The sequence below is a fragment of the Chinchilla lanigera genome, unplaced genomic scaffold (assembly GCF_000276665.1).
Source record: "Chinchilla lanigera isolate Chin_1 unplaced genomic scaffold, ChiLan1.0 scaffold00011, whole genome shotgun sequence".
Lineage (NCBI taxonomy): Eukaryota > Metazoa > Chordata > Mammalia > Rodentia > Chinchillidae > Chinchilla > Chinchilla lanigera.
In genome coordinates this window covers 22,434,202-22,456,922 of record NW_004955412.1, presented here as the reverse complement: position 1 = coordinate 22,456,922, position 22,721 = coordinate 22,434,202, and the positions used below count along the sequence as shown (strand labels likewise).

General features: G+C 44.9%; 1 protein-coding gene across 1 annotated transcript in view; it reads right to left on the bottom strand.

Moving 5' to 3' along the window:
* The window catches only part of Sorl1 (sortilin-related receptor, L(DLR class) A repeats containing), a 154,196-nt gene that overhangs the window by 119,257 nt on the left and 12,218 nt on the right, over positions 1-22,721 (bottom strand). Inside the window, exons 2-5 of the mRNA XM_005378364.2 lie at positions 18,206-18,322; positions 10,668-10,793; positions 3,782-3,943; positions 1,696-1,763 (exon numbers count right to left, since the gene is read on the bottom strand). Coding sequence (XP_005378421.1) covers positions 1,696-1,763; positions 3,782-3,943; positions 10,668-10,793; positions 18,206-18,322 — 473 coding nt within the window. The remainder of the gene's footprint in view (positions 1-1,695; positions 1,764-3,781; positions 3,944-10,667; positions 10,794-18,205; positions 18,323-22,721) is intronic.

Here is a 22,721-nt window from a genome sequence, read left to right as displayed (position 1 = left end):
GACAAAGAAACCCTGGTATATAGGTGTAATGAAATATATTCAAACCTTAAAAAAGAGGAGACATTTGCAACAACACGTATAGGCCTAGAAGACATTATGCTATACTAACATTAGTATATACCCTATATACTATATATAGTTTCGCTATATTAACATTATTAATTACATATATAATTTACATCATACTGTATAGCTTGAATGTACACTATACAACTTATTTTAAGTAAACAAATAAGTACAATCATTTGGGTAGACCACATTTAGAAGGAGCTATGTGAGCAGGATTTAATGAGCTAAGGGAACAAGCAGTACATTATACTGATAAAAGCAATTTAGGCAGAGAAAAGAGCAAGTGCAAAGGCCCAGGGTCCTGTGGAAAAGGATACTTGATATTTCATCTAAGAAACACGAAGATGCTTTGAAAGGTTCTAAGGAGAACAAAAATAAGGCCTGGCCTGTTCTTAACAGGAAAGATCTGTCCATGCGCTGAGAACTGATTGCAGAAGGATGGGCGTGAAAGCGGAAAAACCACTTGGGAAATGAGTAAGCAACATGAGGAAAGCAGTAGTGAGTGGTGAAGTGTGGATACATACTACAGGTAGAGCCAACACATCTCCTGATAGATTGAGTGTGAAGCTTGAAGCAAATGTAGAATCAACTATAACTCAAAAGTTCTTGGCCTAATCACAGAAACTGAAACAGGGAAGGTAATGCAGGGAACTGGTCTGGGACATGAGGATCAAAAGTCAACTTGGGCAGCATCAAATCTGTGGGGTCTATTAGTTTATACATGTGAATGGGTTCCTGAGCAGTTAGATAATCCAATAACCTCTATCTCACTCCTAGACATCTGCACCAAGCATGTCCTGTACACATGCAAACACATGTGCTCAAGCTCATACACAGTGCCACCGTCACGGGGCAAGGTCAGAAGCGACCATGACTAGGAGTAACTGTACTTCTTCACATCTCTACAAAAGACCTGCAATGGCCTCCCACTACTTTTAGAATTTGGTTCAAGATCTTTTTTCAAGCACTGCGGATTCTGATACCAGCCTCCCTTTCTAAAGGGCATCCTTGTCTGGAACTTCTGCTCTCCACCTACACATACTGCCTCCTACCTGCTGTCCTGAAACATCCCATCAGGAAGACAGAGTTCCTCCTCCGGCCTCCCATCTTGTCTGTTGGTGCTGTGCTTGTTGCACGGAGTGTGTTGTGAACACGAAATGCCTTTCCTTACCTCTGAACTGCATTTTCCTTAATAACTATATCCATAAATTATTCAACTTCTTATACCCTAAAGTATCTTGGAGATTTTATACTTAACAGGAGACACTGAAAAAAATGTTATGAATGAATCAATGCCTGAGTTTTATATAGAGAAACCTCCATTATGATGCTCTAAAAATAAAGGTCTTTAATAACTCTATTACATATCAGAGCCAAGATTCCCCTGGGTTCCCTGATGGAGGGAAAAATGCAAAAGCACTATAACTCCTCTTATAAATAATCTTTTCTCATTGCCCCTAGTGAATGCGTTATACTTGGAGCTCTAATTCTCAGGTCTGGAAAATTTATTTTCTGAGCAAATGCCACATATTTCAGGTTAAGACTAAAGATCTGTCTCCCACAAAAGAGCTAGAACTGGAGAGAGGGGCTTATATAAATCAAGATTTCCTAGACAATACAACTTACCAAGAAAAGGACTTCACATGCTCCTGAATCATGATCCAGGTCTGGCCAAAATCATCAGACTTCCATAACTGCAAAGACCAAGACAACAAGAAGAGGGCCACGATGTGAGAACTGTGTACAATCTGAAAGGCATCACTGCCCAAACCCATTGTGACCCTGTCCTCCACAGCACACTGTCTGTGAAGACAGGCACCCGGATCACCAAAGCCACGGGATCCCACAGCACGTGGGAAACATGGGCAGCACACAGGACTGCACCCTTGCATTTCACTTTAGTCATAAGGCTTTCAGCAGAAACCGGAAGGAAAAATGCCTGGCTTGCCCTCCACTTCTGCATTATCAGAAGTGATATTTTACTCAACAGTAGCCCCACTACCTGGGAGTTACTCTTGAGTAACTGGGAAACAGAGTCCTTAAAAATTTGGAATGGACAGCAGCATTATTCACAATACCCAAACTGTGGAAGCAATCAAAGTGCCCATTACAGGGTAAATGAACAAGTAAAATGTGATCTATACACACAATGGGACTGTCATTCAGCCTTAAGGAAGGACACTCTGACACACACTATTGTGTGCATGAACCTTGAAGGCGTTATGCCAAGTGGAACAAGCCAGTCACAAACAGACTAATTGTGTGTGATTCCACTTGAGGTACCTAGAGTAGTCAAAATTATAGACAGAATGTCAAATGGTAGTTAACAGGGTCTGAAGGAAGGTAGAATGGGCAGGTAAGTAATTAATGGACACAGAGCTTTGGTTCTCCAAGATGAAAAGAGTTTGGGAGGTAATGTTGCACCACAATATGAATGTGAGCCATTGAACTGTACACTTGAAAATAGATTAAGACAATAAATTTTACTGTATATGTATTTCACCACAATAAAAAGTAAGGAAGAAAAATAAAAACTGGGGGCGGGGGTATAGGTTGGTGGTAAAGCACTTGCCTAGCATGTGTGAGTCCCTGTACTTAATTCCTAGCACCAAAATAAAAATAAAAATTATAATGAGCTTTGGTCATTAAAGCTGTCTACAGAGGACACTAAGGACACTGGCTAAGTACAGAATACCAAGAGGGATAAACTGAATGTACAGACTTGTCATAAGTAATTAACTTGCTAATCTTTGCCAAAGTCCCTCACCCTCCACAGAGGAGACCCAAGGGTTCCTCTGGCCCTGACAAACATGTATTAAGAAGCATGAGACCAAAAATAACAATAATGTACCTCCACTGGTAAACTGACCCAGCCCATATAAGCTTAGGTTACTCCCCAAGGCAAGCAAAGGTAAACAGATCTGTGTTTTAGTTAAATAACCCATGAAGCAAAAGAAAAGTTCCAAGGCTCTTCTCAACAAAAACATTCAGGACTCATTGTTAATCCAATCATACAAGATCTACAGGTTTCTTAGGTTTATGCCCGACCAATACTCTTGATACGGCAAGTTTCAACCCTAAGATATAAATCTTACTCAAGCTCTCCTTTCACTTCTCAACTTTCCTTCACACCTGAACTCAAGGAGAAAAATGAATGCATTTCTATTATACACACATGCATCCACACTCACACAAAGGAAGACTGTCAGAACTAATGGTAACTTCAAACAAATGGCAGGCAAAAATGTTTCAGGTAGGGGCTGCAGGGGTAGCTCAATAGTAGAGCACTTGCCTAGCATACCTAAGGCCCAGGATTCTATCCCTAGCACCATTAAATAAAAAAAATGTTTACAAACAAGAGGTCACAGAAGAGCTCCAGACTAGAATGCTCCATGTGGCTCTCTCATTAAACCCCGAGGCCTTGATGTAGCCTACAAACTAACAAAGGTGCATCTGCCTGGGGAAGGCATAGCGTTAAACTCACGGGGCCTGCCAAGTGCTAGGGACTGCATGCTGGTTGGGACACAGACACAGAGGGCCAGGGGGATATACTTTTCTTTTGCTGTGGTAAGTGAAATAGTAGCTACAAAGGCTAAGCCTGAGAGGAGGGAGGGAAAAGCAGGAGGCAAGGTCACTCAAAGGACACACAGTGCACCCAGGCCCGGTGGAATCACAGGAACCGCACACGACCGTGCTCCAGAAGCTCTCTTACCTGCTTGTTGGGATGAGATCTGTCAAAGCCCAGAAGAAGGTTGGAGGCTTTACTATGGAGGAGGAGATCAGCAGCCCGGAACGGGATGGAAAAGCCATGAATGGTGTTGCAAAAGTCAAATGTGATCCAGAGGTACTGGGCATATGCATCTGCAAAGATGTACTGCAAGAGAAAACAGATAAGCTCAGAGCAGTGCTTGGCCAGAGCCACCCCATACTTCCCTAAGGGAAAGCGCACGTATGTGGGAAGGTGGGGTGCCAGGCCTTAGGCTTCCATAATGGCTTTCCCGCATCTCTTGGCAACAAAAAGATACTGCCCTCACTGACCGGGCTCAGTGGAGGAAGCAGTGCAGTGACGGCCACTAACTGAGCCTGTTTAATCAGGTAACGAAGCTGGCCAAGTCTTTCTATTTTTCCTTTCAACTGACTTGGCCATTCTCACTCTCTGGCAGGTCATGTGGTCACTGTGGCTGCTGGCAACTGGGACAGAGATCTCCTGGTCTTCAGATGGCCTAAAAACATTCAAGACTTCTCTCTCTCCTTGTGACTTCTAAGCTGCTACAAGAATGCCCTTCCAGGAAAACTGTTAAACTCACACCCAACGAAAAGATAAGCTGCTCTACTATGTCAGGACGCCAGGCGGCTCTGGGGACTAACAGAGCTGGCGGACATGCTCTGAGGCACAGCAGGGAGCAGTTCTGGTGAGCAGAGGTCTCGCCTTATTTTGCTTCTGTGTGACTTAGAACAAGTTTGGCTAGAGAGGCTCCCTCAAGAGTTCTCTAGGGGCAGGATCAAGGTAGTTCAAATTAACAGGTGTTCCTATGTTGCTTTCATCCGTTGCTCCTTCCCCTTCACTCGCTCTCTCCCCAAATCCAGACCTTCAACTTTCCAGGGCCCATTGGGTGCATCCTTTCTCTTGTTTCTTCTCCAGCATTTAATGTAAATCTCCACACTCTGTGGAAGCCTCATTAAATCTAACAGAAAGATAGCAAATGTTTTGAAAGCAAAAACTGTTCTAAGCAAATGCAATGTAATAAAAACAATTATGATCTTTGGAGAATCATCATAATTTTTATCATGAAAGTATTCCCTAAAAATAGCCTCTTTTCCTGCTCCCAAACCACCGTCATTACTGGGGAAGGGAGTATATTCTCAGTTCAAAAAAAAAGACTTCTCCAGAAATCCATTTCATGGCTTTCTGCAGTCTCTCACTTGTGAATCCAAAAAAGTTATGCACCCAATCATACAACTTGTTATTTGCGGGAGACCAGTTACGGAGAACTGTGGCCTAATTGGCCTCCTCTGTGAGCTCAAAGGAGAAAGGCAGCAGGCTGTGTTCATTTGGCAACATGCAGGGAGGATGGCATGTTCAGGTTCTAGGGAAAATTCAATAGAGCTGAGATCAGGTTGTTTACCTGGGCATGTACAATGGATAATGCAGGGAAGATGAATCATGTGTTACTTTAATCGCTCGTACCCGTGTTTGAGGGAATAAAAGCAGGAGGAGCCAGATGTTTAGGGCTCCTCTAGGGGCAAGAGCTCACTGGTTGCCTGCATGTTAAACTGACTCCGTGTCTATCCTTCATCCTCATTCACCCCCAAGTCATGGTGACAAACAAGCAAGACTAGGTCCCTACAAGTGGCACTTGGGTGCGGAAAGACTAGAGTGGGCTGGTTCCCCATGGATGGCTCCTGGGCAGGGACCTGGAGCTGGTGTAAACTGGTTCATTACAATTATTTTTTATGATGGTATATAAAACTTTGGGGGGAGCACAGTTACTATGTCGCAGGCACCGAGCTTAAAGTTTTCTATGCCTTGTGTCACTTAGTCCACTCAGTACCCACAGTAACAACTCTTTCGGTAGTATTGTTACGCCACCACCCCCCTTTAATAATGAGAACACTGAAGCTTTGAGTGGATAACTGTCAAGATGACCCAGGAGCAGGTAGCATTTAGATCCATATCTGGCCGGGGCAGAGCCCATCTCTGAGCAGTCCATCAGTGTGTGCCTTTCTTCTTCTAACCCAAAGGAAGCATTTCCTGAACTTAATTCAGAGGTCTCACATTGTACTATTTAACTCATTTATGTGTTTCCTCCCCTAATCCATCACTACGTTTTTACCAGAAGCTTTCTCCGCCCTCATCTTCTGCAGGGCTCATCCCATCCACCTCCTCACCCTCCACACCAGCCATCTCAGACATTGAATCTTTTTCATGGGTTCCTCTACCTTCATTCACCCTCTACCCTCAAATCTCATGTCTCCTCCATCCTTTACCAACTTGGCTGATCCTTCCACACAGCTGCAACTATTGCCTCAAGAACAATCACTGCCTGCCTGCTACCATTTGGATGTGGTTTGTCCTCCACAGGTTCATAAATTGGAAGCTTGGTCCTCAGTGTGATAATGTGGGGGAACTTTTAAGAGGTGGGGCCTCATGCAAAGGAATTGGCTCTTTCGGGGTACAGCTCTCAGAAGGAATGCATGTAGTCCTTTGCTCACCACTCTCTGGCTTCCTGTCACTGCTCTCTCATACTTTCATCATAAGGCCCTCCACCATGACTGTGTGCAGCCGAAGGAGCCTGCACTGGAGGCCAAGTTGATGGGGCCCAATCTAAAATTTTCAGCCTCTGAAACTATGAGCCAAATAAAACCTCTCTGCTTTATAAAGTTACCAGTCTCCAGCACTTTATTATAGTGACAGAAAATAGCTTAATACAACAACTTTCATAGCTACAGACTAAATCTGACTTCTCACTGAGATTCTACTTTCATTACTTTTGTTGCCTTCTCTGTCATCTCCACTTTGATGGATCAGGATATTTCAGTGGGTTTAAAACTGAATTCTTCAGCAGCTTGCCACCAAAATCTAATTCTCCAGCCCCAGGCCCCAAGTTCCAACCACACTCTATCCCAGCCCTATACCTTACAGTTAAGATTGGGTTTTGACTACATTCCCTCCCTTTCATTTCCATTTTCAAGCAGCTATCTACCCATTAAGTATTTCTGTAAAATCTCTTTCAAAGTCTGTGTCTTCCTTCTTATTTCCAGTGCTACAAGTGTGGCCTATGTCCCTGTTAGAGACTGACCAAGTAGGATTCAGGCACTGGGTTTCATTCATCCTCATATCTCCTAGGACTAGAAAGGTGTGAAATATGTGGAGGGGACTAGGAGGTTTGGATGAGCAACCAAGCAACTTCACTGCCCCAATGGTTCCCTTTCCATGTTCTCTTCTAATCTTTCCCCTCCAACCCATCATGCACGTTTCTAGGAAACACTTTCCTAAAAGACACTAATTACTTCCCTGCTAAAGGTTCTTCCATGGTTTCCCACAGTCCTCAAGGGAAAAGGGAATTCTCTCCATCTCAAGAGGGCCAGGTAGACACTGCAGAGTAGCTCAGCACAGACCACTTATCCCTGAGAAGCAATCTCTTGCCTGTCCTACACAGAAACTACATGCAGGCACTGTTAGCATGCCACATTTTTGTGTGCTGGATGGCTCCCACCAACTCAACTCCACCTACTGACATTATGTGTCCATCCTGGGAGCTCCATTCCTAATCCAAAGCGCCCCATAAAGACTGTATTCTTTTGGTCCAACCTCCCTTAATCCTCCAGCACTACTTAGCACAGGTTCCATTCATCACGGACACATGGTGCACCTTGCCGTTATGTGATGCATCACACAAGCACACGGTAGGAAAGCACAGATTTTCCCACCTTGCTCCTAAGCCTGACTGTCAAGTTCACTGGCAGCCAACCCCACAGGTCTGCCAACAGGGCTGCCCTGCAGATGCTTCCTAAACTGTATGATCTTGGGAACATCTTCACCTCCACCTACTTCTCCAGCCCTGTTTGCAAGCACTTAATATTCCAGAGGAGCTTATTCTTTCCTCTGAAAAGACACATACTATAGCACTGCAAAGATAACAAACTGAGCCTCAAGATGTATCCATATGTTATCAACACGAGTGACGGTCTCCAGTTTTGTGTGCAGAAACCAAGAGTATAGTTTGAGGGGGAAAGATTGGAGCAGGTAATGAGGGAAGAAAGGGAAACAATTGTTTACAGCTTTACCTAAGACCAGCCTCAGCCTGGGAAATGGCCGGCTTGGTTTTCGCTTCTGCTTAGGCTGAGGCTGTGAAGCCCCACTGCACATTACTGGTCCTTTTCAAAGAAGGAGAATCTGTTAGATGCTGCCTGATCCATCCCAGGGGCTGGCAAGGCTAGTGGAACAGCCAGGTGGCTGGAGCTGCACACAGGGGACTCAGAAGAGGAAGTGAGGCTGCAGGCTATGCAAAAATAAACCTGAACACTCAGGTGCCCTGCAAACACTCCATCTGCATCAAAAGCCAAAGCTGCAGATCAGAGCTGGCTGCCTCCTCTCTCTTTCTTTCCCCTTCCACAGGCACACGTTCCCCTCAGCCTTCCATGCCGCCCTTCTCTCTTGACATTTTAACCCTCCAGAGCAGCTGCTGACATTAGTTTTGAGTGCTGACTGGTGGGGGCCTAGCACCCTGCTATTGACAGGGAAGCACCCAGCCCTATGTGGTTTATCCGGAAATGGTAGGTCTGGTGAAGCAATTTGCCTTCCAAGGGACAAAGGTAAAAGTCACAAAAGCAATCAGCATAATAAATATCATCACTTCCTTCCTGAGATGTCTCAGGAGGGTAACAGCTTTCTCTGGGGAACTAGAAAGGCTCTGACAAAGTGTGCCTCCCTCCCTCAGCCTGCTCCAGGCCACAGGTCTAGCCTTATGGGTTCCTCTAAGAAGACAGCATCTCTGTTCTCCTAACTCCCCATCCTCTCCAACTGTAAAGCGCAGTCAACACACCCACACGCCAAAATGCATCGCCCTGCATAGCAGGCAGTGGGCGTAGGCTGCACACATGTGGCGTGTGTGGCTCTATCCCACCATGCAACACCTGAACCTCTTCTATTGCAATCATTCCAGTGTTCTTCTTCCCTCTGGCCCCAAGGTTATGGCCCTTGTTGAAACCTGTGCGTAACTGATGCTCCAAAATCCCCTGTCCTCTGCCTGCACCAAATCTCTGGGGGTCCCAAGCATCATCCTTCCTGCCTGCGGCTGTTCTGACTCCAGGTGTGAGCAGTTAGTTGCTTGCCACAATCCACAACTATCAGGAAGGAAGACGAAAGCCACTTGTAGGCATCTGTGCCCTGCAGGTGGGAGGGGCCAGAAGGAGCTGAAAAGGGAGAGTCCAGAGCACTACAGAGCAACTTCAAGGCGCGGCTGCTGCCACACAGTTGGAGATAATGTAGAAATCTAACAGTCATAACAAGGATTAAACACGGCCTGACAAAGTGAGCAAACAAGAGTTATTTGCTTCTTGCCGGGCAGGGATGCACAGAGGTATCCAGAGGAGAGGTGGCACAACCAGCCATCAGGCCCTGAAGGGAGCTCCTCCCTCTTCAGAAATCCAGAGGGAAGTGAGCAGGGAAGCCAGGCCACCTATAGAGCCCCTAGGACCAGGCCTGACCAGCCACAGGAAGGCGACAGGAGGGGAGGGACACCAAGACCAACTGTGTGGCCCACAAAGCCAACTCCCTCCGCTGCCTTTCTTTGCTTTTTATAGGGCAGGGAACAGCTCACGTGCCCTGCAGTTAGGTCAGAGAGGGGAGTCTGCATGGAACTGCAGTTTCACTCTCAGATCATTAGGACTGATGCATAATCAGTGTGTACCAGTAATGACTATTCTGGTTTTGGTTTTTTTTTTAATTGCTTTCTACCAGCTAACAAATAGCCATCGCTTGGGAAACCCTGGAATGACTTCTCCTAAAGCCCTAAAGGGAGGGCCCCTACCCCAGAACCTCCTGCCAATTTAGCAACTAAAAGATTAATGCCTGGCCTTCCAGGGAGCCTCCTAGGCGCAGCTCCCTCCAAACAGTGTCTGTTCTGATTGGTCAGGGCCTCAGCCACACCAGTTGCTAAATATTTTTAATGCAGCCCCTGCTAGGAGACCATAGGCAACCTGAGAAGGCAGCAGTGAGGCTCTGGAGGAAGGCTCTTGTGGGTCTCCTTCATTGAGCCCATTCTGGATAAGCAGAAAGTAGCAACTCCCTTTATGTCAGAAAATTTCTACTACTAACAAGTGTTTCTGCAAAGGGTCCTTCCCTTGAAGAAGCCATTCAGCCCTAGAAAGAAGCTAGGCAATATAAGAGGGGTAGAAAGCAATCAAACACAACTCTCAGAGCTAAGAGCTACCAGCCCAGCAGGAAAGCCTTGCAGGCTGCTGGGTTCCTGCCCTCCCTCTCCATCTGCCTGGCAGCCCAGTGTCAAAGCCTCCTTGAGTCCAACTCCCTGGGGGTTCTGACCCAAGAAACAAAGCCTCCAGGCATACCACCTGGGAAAACAAAGCAGGAGGCACAGCCGTATCTGCTGCCCTGGTTTTCTTTTCTGTATTCATATAGGTTCAGAGAAGGGGAAAGAGGAATGCACAAACACACTCGTGTCTGCACACATCCATGCACACACACACATGCTGCGATGCCAGTGCACCACGAGTTCAGCAGCTGCTCTTGGAAACTGTGGATTACACTGCCATGCAAGTCCCAGAGTAGCTGGGAGACATTTTTGCCAAGAGTGAGTTAGGCAATTTATTGGCTGGCAGATTTTCTGTGGTTTAACCTACTTTTGTTTGTCTGGAAATCCTGCCTGACCAGTACTCGCCTGCCTGATTACATAGACCCACCCTGAGAACTGCACTGTCACAGTTTCCCAGGTTAGCAGAAACACAATTGATGACTACCAGTCACGCTGCAAAGACCATGCACGAAGGGCTCCATCTCCCAGCACCCATTCAGAGCAGCAGTCTTCCCAAAATACAGTCCAGTGAGGTCCGAACTGTAGGATCAGCAGCTTCCTTACCCGCTTGTTGTCCGCAGGACTGTGGTAGAACTGGGCAATCACAGCTTCACTGGTATTTCCTATGCCAAAGTTCAGTTTCTCTGAAATTCTACTGAATGATTTTCCATAGTCATAAGACACGTACACCTGGAATACAGAGGGGGAGACGAAGAGGAGAACAGTTGGCTGAGGCATCAGGCAGAAAGATCACTGTTCTTCTTCCCAGCATCCCACTCTGGATCATCCCACTCTGCACATAGTTCCCACTGGGTCCCTGACAATGCGAATTACTGAAGTTACCAGACAGCCCACAAAAGGAAAGCAGACTACCTCTGTATCTGTCCCCAAGCTTGTGGGAGGCAGAAAGCACAGAAGGGCTGCCACCACCTCTGCCTGTAGTGTGTTGGCCTCTTTTCTGAGGCAAAAAGTCCCTGAAGCGTAGGAAAACACATAAACAGTAACATCCCCATTATGGCCAGGTTACCTATTTAACAAATTATATCCAGAGGGAGAAAGAATGCCTCTGAAGGGTAAAAGGTTGGAAATCTGTTTCACCATCTATGGAAATGAACACAGAATGGCAATCTAGTTCTCCATCCCTCTGCTGGGAAGTTCACTTTTTAGAACACCCCATGCTCACAGAAAGAAAACCTTCATGGGCCTCCATGAGATGAAAGAGTCCTAAGTGATTAAATATGCACAGAGGTGTGGCTCATGGTAGAGGACTTGTCTAGCATGCATAAGGCCCTGGGTTCCATCCCCAGCACTGAGAAAAATAACCAGTATCAGAATCCCTTTTGCACTAGTTTTTTTGTGATTCTGATATATGGGAGATGACAGTGGCTGCAGGATTAATGTCCAGGCTAACAAAATTTGCTTCTCACTGCTTCCTGGTTTCTGGCAATGTAGTAACCACACTGATAAAACAAAGAACAACCGTCATTCACCGAGTGCTTACTATGTGCAGAGATGGTACTACCCTCCTCCAGTAAACGAGCTCAGGTCTATTACTGTACAAATCCCAAAAAGTATATGGCCAGCCCTTCTCATTTGATTCCATAGCAAACACGCATTGAGGGTTTCACAAGGGCCACGAACTATGTTGGGCACCAGAAGTACTAATGAAGACTAATGAAAGACATGGCAGATGGGCGTGTAAACATGTGATGTTTGCTTACACACCCTGAGTAAACAGTGAAAACACAGCAGGGCTGTACACAGGGACCTGAGAGCTCATGAGGGTCATTAACATTTAATAGAAGCCAAGGTTAGAAGCAGCTAAGACAGAGAGGCTCTGCCTTTTTCTGGGTCACCATGGAAGGAACTACTAGGAACGCATGGCCTATGTTCCCAATGACCAACACAAATAAGGGGCTGCTACAAAAGCAGTTTTGGGAATTCAGCAGTTGAGAGCTCACAGATAATTTGGGTGGGCCAAAAGACAAAGTGGGACTTTCTCACTTTAATTTCCCAGGCCGAAAATGAACACCAAGTCCCAGGTAGGTTCAGAAACGCCCAGCAAACTAATGGCTTCTCAAACAAAGAATTAAGGCCCTTCCCGGCTCCAAAATCTCATAACTTGATAATCCACTATCATTTAGTTCTCGAGAGACACAAATGTGATATGTTCACACTGGGTAGCATTTTCCAGTATCCAATACTCTTTGTATTATCGTTTATCTCTCTTCCTCTTTAAAAATCTCACAAGTTAGTTTTACCTTCAGGGCATCTGGAACATACCAAGTGGTCACCAAAGACTTCTGCAAAGGATGATTTATAAACCAAAGTGCAATTAAACGAATGTTAAATAAATAAACAAAAAAGTGAACTGAATGAATCAGTGTGTGAGAGAATACAGTTGTCCTTCCGTATCCACAGGGGACTTGGACCCAGGACCCCATGAATACTGAAATCTAGATGGTCAAGTTCCTTATCTAAAACAGAGCAGTATTTGCATATCACCTACCCATATCTTTTGTGTATTCTTAATCATCTCTAGAGTATTTATACTACCTAAGACAATGTAATTGCTATGTAAATAGTTATCATACAAGGAAGGTGTATGCATGTTCAGTACAGATGCAATTGTTTTTCTATCATTTTCAATTTCCAGTTGGCTGAATCATAAATGCAGAACTCACAGATATGGATGGTTGACTATCATGATTTCCATTTAAGGGAAAACAAAGACTAAGACTGTTACAAGAGGATGACTAGCCCAGGGTCTTATTGTTAGTAGTTTAAAAAAATTATGTCACTTTTTTACAATTCCAATGCAGTTATCTTTTCAGCCTGTGAATCACAGACTGAGAATTCATGAAGAATGTTCTCTTCTCGGTACTTTCATTACACTCTACACCAAATGACAGTCTCAGCACTGGAAGAAGCGCCAGCCAGCAAGAAAGAAAAGACCTACTCCAGCAAAGTACAGAGCCTTTCCTGGATTCTCAGCTACTGTTCCTGCTGTGCAGCTGGAGGTGAAACCATTCTTACTATCAAGAAGCTCTTTCTTATTCCCCACCCCAGCAAGCAAAGCCCATCGCTTGGGTCTTATACTTATTTGAGGTTAAGAAGAGGTAAATGCTGATCATGGTGGAGCACTCCTATAAGCCCACCTACTTTGCAGGCAGAGGCAGGAAAGTTGCAAGGTTGAGGCCAGCCTAGGCAACTTAGCAAAATCTTTGTCTCAAAAATAAAAAGGGGGGCTGGGGATTTAGCTCAGTGGCAAAAGCGCCTGCCTGGCAAGCGCAAGGTCGTGAGTTCGGTTCCCAGTACCGGAGAAAAACCAAAAAAAACCAAAAAAACAAAAAAATAAAAATAAAAAGGGCTGGGGATGTAGCACAGTGGTTGGGTGCCCCTGGGTTGATCCCCAAGTCTGGGGAAGTGAGTGGGAAGTACATACATAAGAGTCCATCCTATACCTAAAAGCAATCATAGTTGCTCACCAACTTGCCTTGCCTTCTCTAGGTTGAACAATTCCAACATGGTATTTTTGTCCTACCCTCATAATTCTAATTTCTATTTGATAGACACAGACCATAAGCACCAAAGGGCAAATACCAGGCTCAAGGATGGTGCAGTTATCTACTTGTCTCTACACAGGATAGCATACAGAAGGCTTGATGGTGCTGAATTAAACTGCAGTGGGCTAATGGCTTTAAGGACTCCATACTGCACCTGCAAATGTGAGTTCTGGGTCAAGATGTCTTTCTCCACAGCAGCAAGACACTGCTGACTACTGTCCACTGTCATCTCCAGGTAAACTAGAGCTGACACCCCATACTCCCTTTTTTGGGGCTTCCATAGTTTGTTTCCATCCAGATACAGCTTTCTGTGCTAATTAGTCCTCTCTGACCTCAATACGACACTGTGTTCCCCGTAGGATAAAATTTAACATGGGAGGAGTTACTAAGCCACCCATAGCTGCTAGTTACATCATTTTCTTTCGTACAAAGTTAGTCCTCTGAAGTGCATAGCTTAAAACTCTTTTCCTTGTACTTTAAAACTAGATAATAATAATGGGGGACTAAAATGTATAGAAAACATCTCCACATCTGGCACCTTTCCCAGTCTTGTACAGCACTGCTTCTCAAATTTTAATGTGCTTACAAATTACCACCCAGCAGGACACTGGCCAAGTGCAGGTTCTGATTCAAAAAGTCTGGGTGGGATCTGAGAGTATGCATTTCTAAGCAGCTCCCAGAAAATCCTCACGTGGTCCATAGAACACACTTTGGCTAGCAAGGCACTATGTCAGTGATAAACTGCTCTAGTTTGGACCTTGAAAGTCCCCAAAGGCCTATGTGTTAAAGGCTTGGTGGTGTGACTGGAAAGTGGTGGAATTTTAAGGGGTAGGTCCCCATGGGAGGTCTTTAGATCATTGTGGGTATGTCCTTGAGAGGATTCTGAGGCCCTGGTCCCCTCCTCACTGTCTTTATCCCCTGGCTCCTGATGTAGTTTTGTTCTACCGTTCACTCCCCACTACTGTTATCCAGTAAGTACACCTATCCGAGACCTAAAAACAATAGTGACAACAATCATAGACTGAAACCTTCAAAACTGGGAGCCAAAATAAACCTTTCCTCTTGATATGATGATTATCACAGGTATTTTGCTACAGTAACACAAAGCTGACTAGCACAAAGACCAATAGGAAGGTTAAAAAAAAAAAACAAAAACACTAGCCCAGGAGCAGATTACTAACGAATGTCACAGCCAGGATTCCAACCCAGGTGTTCTGATTTCAAAGCCTATGCTCAGCCAGACAGCAGCCTCTCAGGGGCTACCAGGTTCTGTGCTATTAATAAGGACTGGCCCTGCAAACCACTCAAATTTGGAGGGGACAAATCATAACATCGCACTACTGTGGTATGTCTAGGTGGTCAAGGGCAGTGAGTTCTATCATTCAGCATTCATGCATCTTTCTAGCTTAGTCTGATCTTTTTGTTTTGTTTTATTTTGTTTTGTTGAGACAGGGTCTTGCTATATGTAGTTCCAGCTGGCCTTGAACTCATTTCGTAGGGCAGGCTGGCCTTACAATCCTCTGGCCTCAGCCTCTCCAGGGATTACAGGTGTATGCCACCACACCCGGAAATCCTGGTCTTCTGATGGATAGTATCTCTAAGTAGTTCTTTGGCTAATTATACTGCAACTAAGAACTTTAGAAAATACAACACAAGAAAGCAGAAATAGAAAAAAAGGGGGGGCACTGGGGATTCAGCTCAACGGCACAGCACCTGCCTGGCAAGTGGGAGGTCATGAGTTTGATTCCCCATACCGGAAAAAAAAAAAAGGAAGCAGAAATAGGAAATGTCAAAATAAACTATATCTATTGTTCCATTTCATCAACTTATCATAGAGAAAGATCAGTGTTTCTTATAAAATCACACTGGCATAAGTTCATTAGGTAATAATTACTTTTCTTCCTGTTAAGAGCAAATTAGCTGGGATTCCAGGTTCTAGACCCATCCTTTTTAATATACTAAACATGCATGATGTTGGCCATTTCCCCCAGTTCACACGGATCCTTATTTGTATAAGTTTTTTCCCTTTAGACTTCTAATGGGGCCTTATGAACCAACCTTGCAGTCTTCTTTTTTTTTTTTTTTTTTTTTTTTTTTGGTTTTTCTCTGGTACCAGGAACCGAACTCATGACCTTGCGCTTGCCAGGCAGGCGCTTTGCCGCTGAGCTAAATCCCCAGCCCCCCTTGCAGTCTTCTTTAAAACAAAAGTTGGACTGTTGCTGCTCCAACACCACCAACTCCGCCTCTGAGTCACAGTTTATTTTTGCATTAACTTCAGAACATCTTGGTCTCATCTGCCAATTCTCTAATGTAGTTTGTATATAGATGGAGGAAATTTCTGCCATCCCTATTTATTAACTCTGGGCATTACATCTCCTTTCCATTTAACCTTATATTTCATTCCAAAATAATTAATCACTTCATATGTTCAATGGGTTCTTAGTATTACATACCCTAATATTTAGACAGAGTAAGGTAAGAGTGAAGTTGGATAGATCAGCAACACTTACAATCACCAGCCCCTCTCGTTCACCCAGGACTGGAGGGACAGGGGGTTCTAGGGCATGGGGCTCTCACTGCTGAGCCCAGACAAATGGGTCATTTAGTGATATGACAGTCTCATACACTGAACACATGACAAAGTCTTACTCTCATCACCCCAAACTTACCCACGGACATGCTGAGTAACTCCATGTGAATCTTTTTACGCCTCTAAGTGACTATCTGTCCAGCAAAACGTTGAAATAAGTATTAAGCTGTCTTACCTAACTTGCAAATATTTATACATTCATTTATTCATTTTCTGATCAAAGAATTTTTTTAAAGCATAAAAACCCTACAGAGGATTTATCAACATGGTATAGCCCAAGGCCGGCTCCTGTGCCCAATAGGGATGCATAGAAACAGTGCTGTTCTGAGCACAAGCACAGGTGCCTACAGAGTACCATGGGACCAGGAAGCTTTCATACGTGGCTGCCTGTGACAACAGGTGCTGCTTGTAAACTCTGATCACATTTGGAAACTGGCCAGTCATTGCTCTAAACTACTCTAGCCCTGCTCCAGAGCACTATACCCAGACGAACTGTCAGTTGCTGTGGTTCCCCACATACCACGGCTCTAAACCCACCCAGGGCAAAGCTACCTATCATTACAGCCAGTCATTCTTTGGCCCTCCCTGTCTAATTCAATTCACCAGACTCAGCTCAAGGCTCCCTCTGGTCACCTCCCTCTGAATACATTCAGCCCAGACAGTAGATATAAAAGGACATCATGGAAACCAAATCTACATTCAAGAATTACAAGTGGGGGCTGGGGATTTAGCTCAGCGGCAAAGCGCCTGCCTGCCAAGCGCAAGGTCGTGAGTTGGGTTCCCGGTACTGGAGAAAAAACAAAAAAAAAAAAGAATTACAAGTGAATCCTGAAGGCTGTGAAAAATGCTAGCACATCCACCAGGTTTCCTCTGGCCACAACGCAGGGTAACAAATGCTCAGTATGTTATTCTGTCCAGGGCCTCACCCTTATCACCATAGCAGACCCCCACCTGGGGCAGGACAGGAGGAGAGGTTCCCCCTGCCCACAAGTAGAAGTCAGGAACACAGGCCTACAGACTTGGGACCCAAGTGCCATCTCTGACCCTTTCTTATATTTGCTTGGCACAGACAGTGTTTGTAAAATTATACATTAGCTGCCAACTTGGAAGACTCAGCAGTTCCACAGAGAAGACCTCTGGGCTTCTCTTGCAAAAATCAGACCTGGCAACACTAGATTCGGCATCCTAGATGCAGTCAGAGCCTAGACCTGGTGAGCAACTGCCCCTTACTTCTTCCTAATACCTCTCCCTCACAGAGATGAAGTACCAATTGCCACCTTCAAATGAAGACACAGGGGAATGTTTCTTGACCCTGGATCTCTATCGAAACTGGGGAGATGGCCTATTACCCAAGCAGGTCACAGATTGGAAGCAAAATAGGACAACACTTTTCTCTTTGTGGATATAAAGAGTGTTGTGAACTTAGAGCTGGCTTCCTTCCCCTCCTTTACCTGCCCTCTTACAGGTCTTTGAGTTTGTAACTCTTCCTTCTTCTCAGTCTGTTGGTTGAGATAAAGTGAGTTTGTATTCCTTGGTCTCCTGTCTTTAAAGAATTCAATGTATGAAACATAGTGGCCAATGGTGGAAATTAAGAAAATGAAAGCATCCATTTCAACAGTTCATCCCACTGTCATGGGTTAGAATACATGGGCACACAGAAAAAACCACTTGGGTGGGTAAGCAAATTGTTCAGCAGATACAATCCAGATGACCTAGAACTTCATAAAAACAATCTCACGTTGCACACATCTGCTTGAAACACAGACTGCACCCCTCTATGTTCAGGAAACAAGGAATTATTATTTCCCTAACTCTCTTCCCTGTCATATAATTCATCCCATCCATCCTGTAATTACCCACTATTTTTCCTGGCATGATAATCTCAGAGGATCAGAAAGGGCATGCTGAGGGCACCAAGGAGTTCCCAGAGCAACACAAATACTTACATCACTGCTCTTGGGCCTCGCCAACGCCAGGCTGTCCCGGGCCAAGGCCACAATGACGTTGCTTTTCTCTCCAGCCCAGTGCACCACCATCTGATTGTGGGAGTCATTCAGACTGACCTGAAAGAGACAAACACAGGAATCAGGAGCCATGAAGGGTGACAGCCATACACATTAAAATTAAGATCTCCCCTCCTCTGTCACTCAGAAATGACAAGATTCTGAGATGTGAAACATTGGGCCAGAATGGCCTATTCCTCCCACTGTGGATACTCTATCAGTCTCAGCTTCTCAAGAAGAAACACTGGTCCCCTTGTGACATTCAGCTATACTTTGTGTGTAGTTAGGCCGCAGAAAATCTTAGGATTTCATTGGCATAACCTATTCTTTTGCTTTATTTTCATCCTTCAGAACATCAATTTTCTTACTCTGATCCTTACTCCATGTGTACGACATACACTTGTAAGAGCCTACACCAAAACACGGAAACGTCTCTCTTATTCAAAAAGAAAAACTTCCCCAGCAATCAGGAAGGGCAGGGAAGAGTGATAGAAGATGATTACAGGTGCACAAGAGCATCTGGACAGTGTGAACAGTGGTGCCAAGCCACGGGCACAAAGCCCTGGGTGCAAAGAAAAACATAAAGAAAGAGCTGGACAGAGGTAATGATTTCTAATGTTCTACAGCAAAGTGGAATAACTGTGATTGATAAATAGTAACTGCATATGTCAAAATAGCTAGAGGAGAAGATTTTGAATGTTCTCAACACAAAAAAATGATATGTAAGGTAATGAAGAGGCCAATTACCTGGAAATCCCAGTTACCTGATCGTTACATGCTGTATACATCTATTGAAATACCACACTGCACCCCATAACTATAGAATTAAGTATTAATAAAAATTATCTTAAATATTTTTCAGAAGTCAACGAAATAGCCTTTGGGTTATTGCTTGAACAGTAGTTCCCAGACTTTTGGTGAACCAGTAAAATAAAAATAGATGAGGAATGTCAACAGAGGATTGGATACTTATTTCTGGTTTACCAGGTATCGACTTGAACAAAATCAGTCATGGTATCGGAGTTAACTAGCTGTTTTCTCAGTTTTCTTCCTCCACTTCACGAGGACACCATGGACTCACCAGGCTCCGTGGCTGCAAGATGAGGCCCTGGGATCAAGGGTGGTCAGGGCTACCACAGCCCGGGCCCACACACAGTCCCGTTTTCTTTCCCTGTCTGGACATAGGCTGCAATCAAAGGACCCCCAAAGCCTTAGATCAGTGACGGTGAACCTTTTGGAGCGTTCAGTGATACAAACAGCCTGCTACAGAATGCGTGCCATAGGCTCACCACCACTGCCCTAGAAAACAGCAAAGCCAGAGCAAGGACAGAAGGAGCCCGTGTCTCTGAGAAAGTGATCCTCCAATCAGTCACACCTTGAACTTCTCAGATTCAGGCGATCTAGTTACACCACTGAGGTTTGGGATTCATTTGTTAAAACCGAGAAAGGATATAATCTCAGAATAAGGTTCTTTTAGATGACTTTTCTGCCCTATGGAAAAATAACTACAGTACTTTTGTTTTCCTTATTTCAACATTCCATCCGTTGGCTGTGCCAGCTTAAGCACATGCTCTTATTTCACTGTACACTGATGGCATTCAGGGACCGACACTTCAGGACAGCTGAGTTATTTACCTGTCCGGTATGGAAAACAACTGTATGAAGATATTAACAAACCTTCTGGTAGTTAGCACAATGTGCACAAGCTGGACAAAGTCCCCAAGTCAGGAGCATGTGCCATCTCTTATTGAGTAATGTCTGAGATAAGCCTATTCCACCAGCCACTTCAGTTATCGTGGGCACACTGGACAGAAAATTGAGCTTTGGGGACTCAGAGATGCGCCCTGAGGGTCCAGCCTCAACAGCATACCCCATCTACTCCACCACCAATTCTTGAACTCATGAAGTTCGGGGCTCACCTGCCCTTAGAGCTGTCCTGTTAGCACAGCTCTGCAGCAGAAAACTCTCCCCTCATACCTCCTTTCTCTATCCTTCCTTCCTTTCCTCACTCACCACTCCCTAACTTTCCCCACCTACTCCTTCAGGGGCTCTTAGACGTCACAGGAGGATAAACACCTGGACCACAAATTTGGCAGCCAGATCAACCAAGGAGCTGATCCATAACGACTCTGCTTTGGGCTTTAAGCACCTGCATCTAATTTGATCCAGGCTCCAAACTCTTTTCAAAAGCATTTGAAATAAGACCTTTTTAAAGAAAAGGACCCTTGATATTTTTTAGGAAAACAGGGCATTCCAAAAAATCATTTCTCATTCCTGATAGATAAGTCCAGGCAAGCATCAACAGAGAAGTGCAAATAAAAAATATAAATTATCTAACCCAGGATACTACTGGCAGAAAGAAGCTAAGGGAATCTTCCTGGGCCACTGAAGCCTTCCTCTAACCTTCCCTTTCTCCATTCTCCTTCCAGCCCAGGCTTCTGGGAAAAATCTGGAAGCATTTGTGCCTGGGAAATCCACTAGCATAGACACCCTGGGAATTGAGGTTAAAGTCTTCTCCCCTACCAAACCATCCTCACCCTTGGAACTAAACAGGAATAAATAGAGAGCTATGCAAATGTCAGTACAATAAAAGATTAAGAACCTGCAAGAGCCACGCAAGTTCACTGGGGTCTGGGATGAAAAAGTCCACTAATGTCCAACCTGGGCATCCTCAAAGGCATGGTCAAAGCACCCCCTCTGGCAGGTAACAATCAGATGGTGCTTTGAAAAGGCTACAAAGCTTTCAGGGATCAGAGTGGGGAAGAGGTCTGAAAACAACTTGCTGAAGTCTTTCTACACAGAAGAGATGAGATTATGAGACTTCCCTTAATCATTCCAAGGGGAGAGAGATGAAATGCGTACAAAGACAAGCATCAAAACATCCAAAGGCTTTTTTTTAAATAAAGAAAGCCTGCAGAAAGCAAGCTTGGCGAAACACCTATTTAGAAAAAAACAAGGCTTTTCCATTAGATGTCTGCTTTTTTTTCTAAGAGCAGACTGAAAAAAGGCAGCCCAGTGGAGGGAAAGAAAAATATCCTTGGCAAGAAACAACTTGTCCGAGGGCCACCAGGCACTCACACAAACTGTTCCGCTCCTTGCCTTGGCGAGAAGTCAGGCACATCCTGGTCATGAGAATAACTCCCTAGTGAGTCAGGCTGATCCCCATGGCAGCCCAGGTGCCCATCCCCCACAGCACATGACCAGAATCAGTTGCAGGAATCAGTGCACCCAGAGGATGACAAAAGGCTAGCAGGTCATCATTTTTATTAAAGCCAAGACATACAGTCTACTCTCTGGCTTCACCTTCCTCCTCTCTATCCCAACCTCCACAATCTCAAGCGACCAAGAAACCAGCAGCCTAGAGCAGCTCCTGTAATGAAGAACAACCCACAGGTACCTGGCTAGATCCTTTACTTAAAGAGGTGGTTTCCTGTTTGTTTGGGTCCGTTTCCCTTCTAGGCATCTCTTCCTCCAGTCTCCCTCATCACCAGCCCTCTGAGCAGCTGCAGGACTCTCAATCTCTCAAATCATCCTCTCCCACTCTGGTCCCACAGCGGATCCAGAAGACACGGGCCTGGGAGGAGATGGGAGGAGGTGGAAGTGTGGCTTTTCTAGGAACATAACCTTGATGTGAAGTCTGTTATAATCACAACCCCAGGGCATGAACAACCTTCTCTCTCTATCTCTGGCTCACAAGATGGAGCTTGATAAATAACACATAATTAATTGGAGCTGTAAAGGCAGCAGGGAGGGGTCCAGTGTCTCTCCCAGAAGGTAAACACCTCTCTGATCAGCAACTGCATCAGGAACTACAGGCAGGGCCTGGGAGGTGCTTCAAGCCTCAGCTAGGTTCACAGGCAGGTGGTTAGGATAATGCCTGGGGTCACTGGTCTAGGATCAGAAGCACTTGAGACCCTACCCAGCCCTACTGATTCAGCAAGCCTCTAAATGGAGCTTAGGGTGGACCTATGACTAAATCAGGGGGGGATGGGGAAGGATCTATCCTTGCGGATTTGGTGTGGCTGTTAAGACTTTACGTTGTACTGAAACATGCTTCAGCATGGATGAATCTCGCAAACAATACGCTAAGTGCAAGAAGCCAAACACAAAAGGTCACATAGTGCATGATTCCATTTATATGAATTATCCAGGAGAGGTAAATCCACAGAGACAGAAAGTAGATTAGTGGTTGCCAAGGGAAAGGTAAGAGGAGGGAGTAACTATAAGGGGTTTTCTTTGAGAGTGATGAAAATATTTTGGAACTAAACAGAGCCAGTGGTTGCGTAATAGATACATGTACTAAATGCCACTAAAGTGTTTTCTTTACAGTGATTAATGTTATGCAAATATCCCCTACACCTTTCAAGTACAGACCCAGTACCTAGGGACTCCCACTCTTAAGAGGTGCCTCTTTCATTTCATCTCATCTCTAGCCCTCCTGCTACCAATATATGCAGCT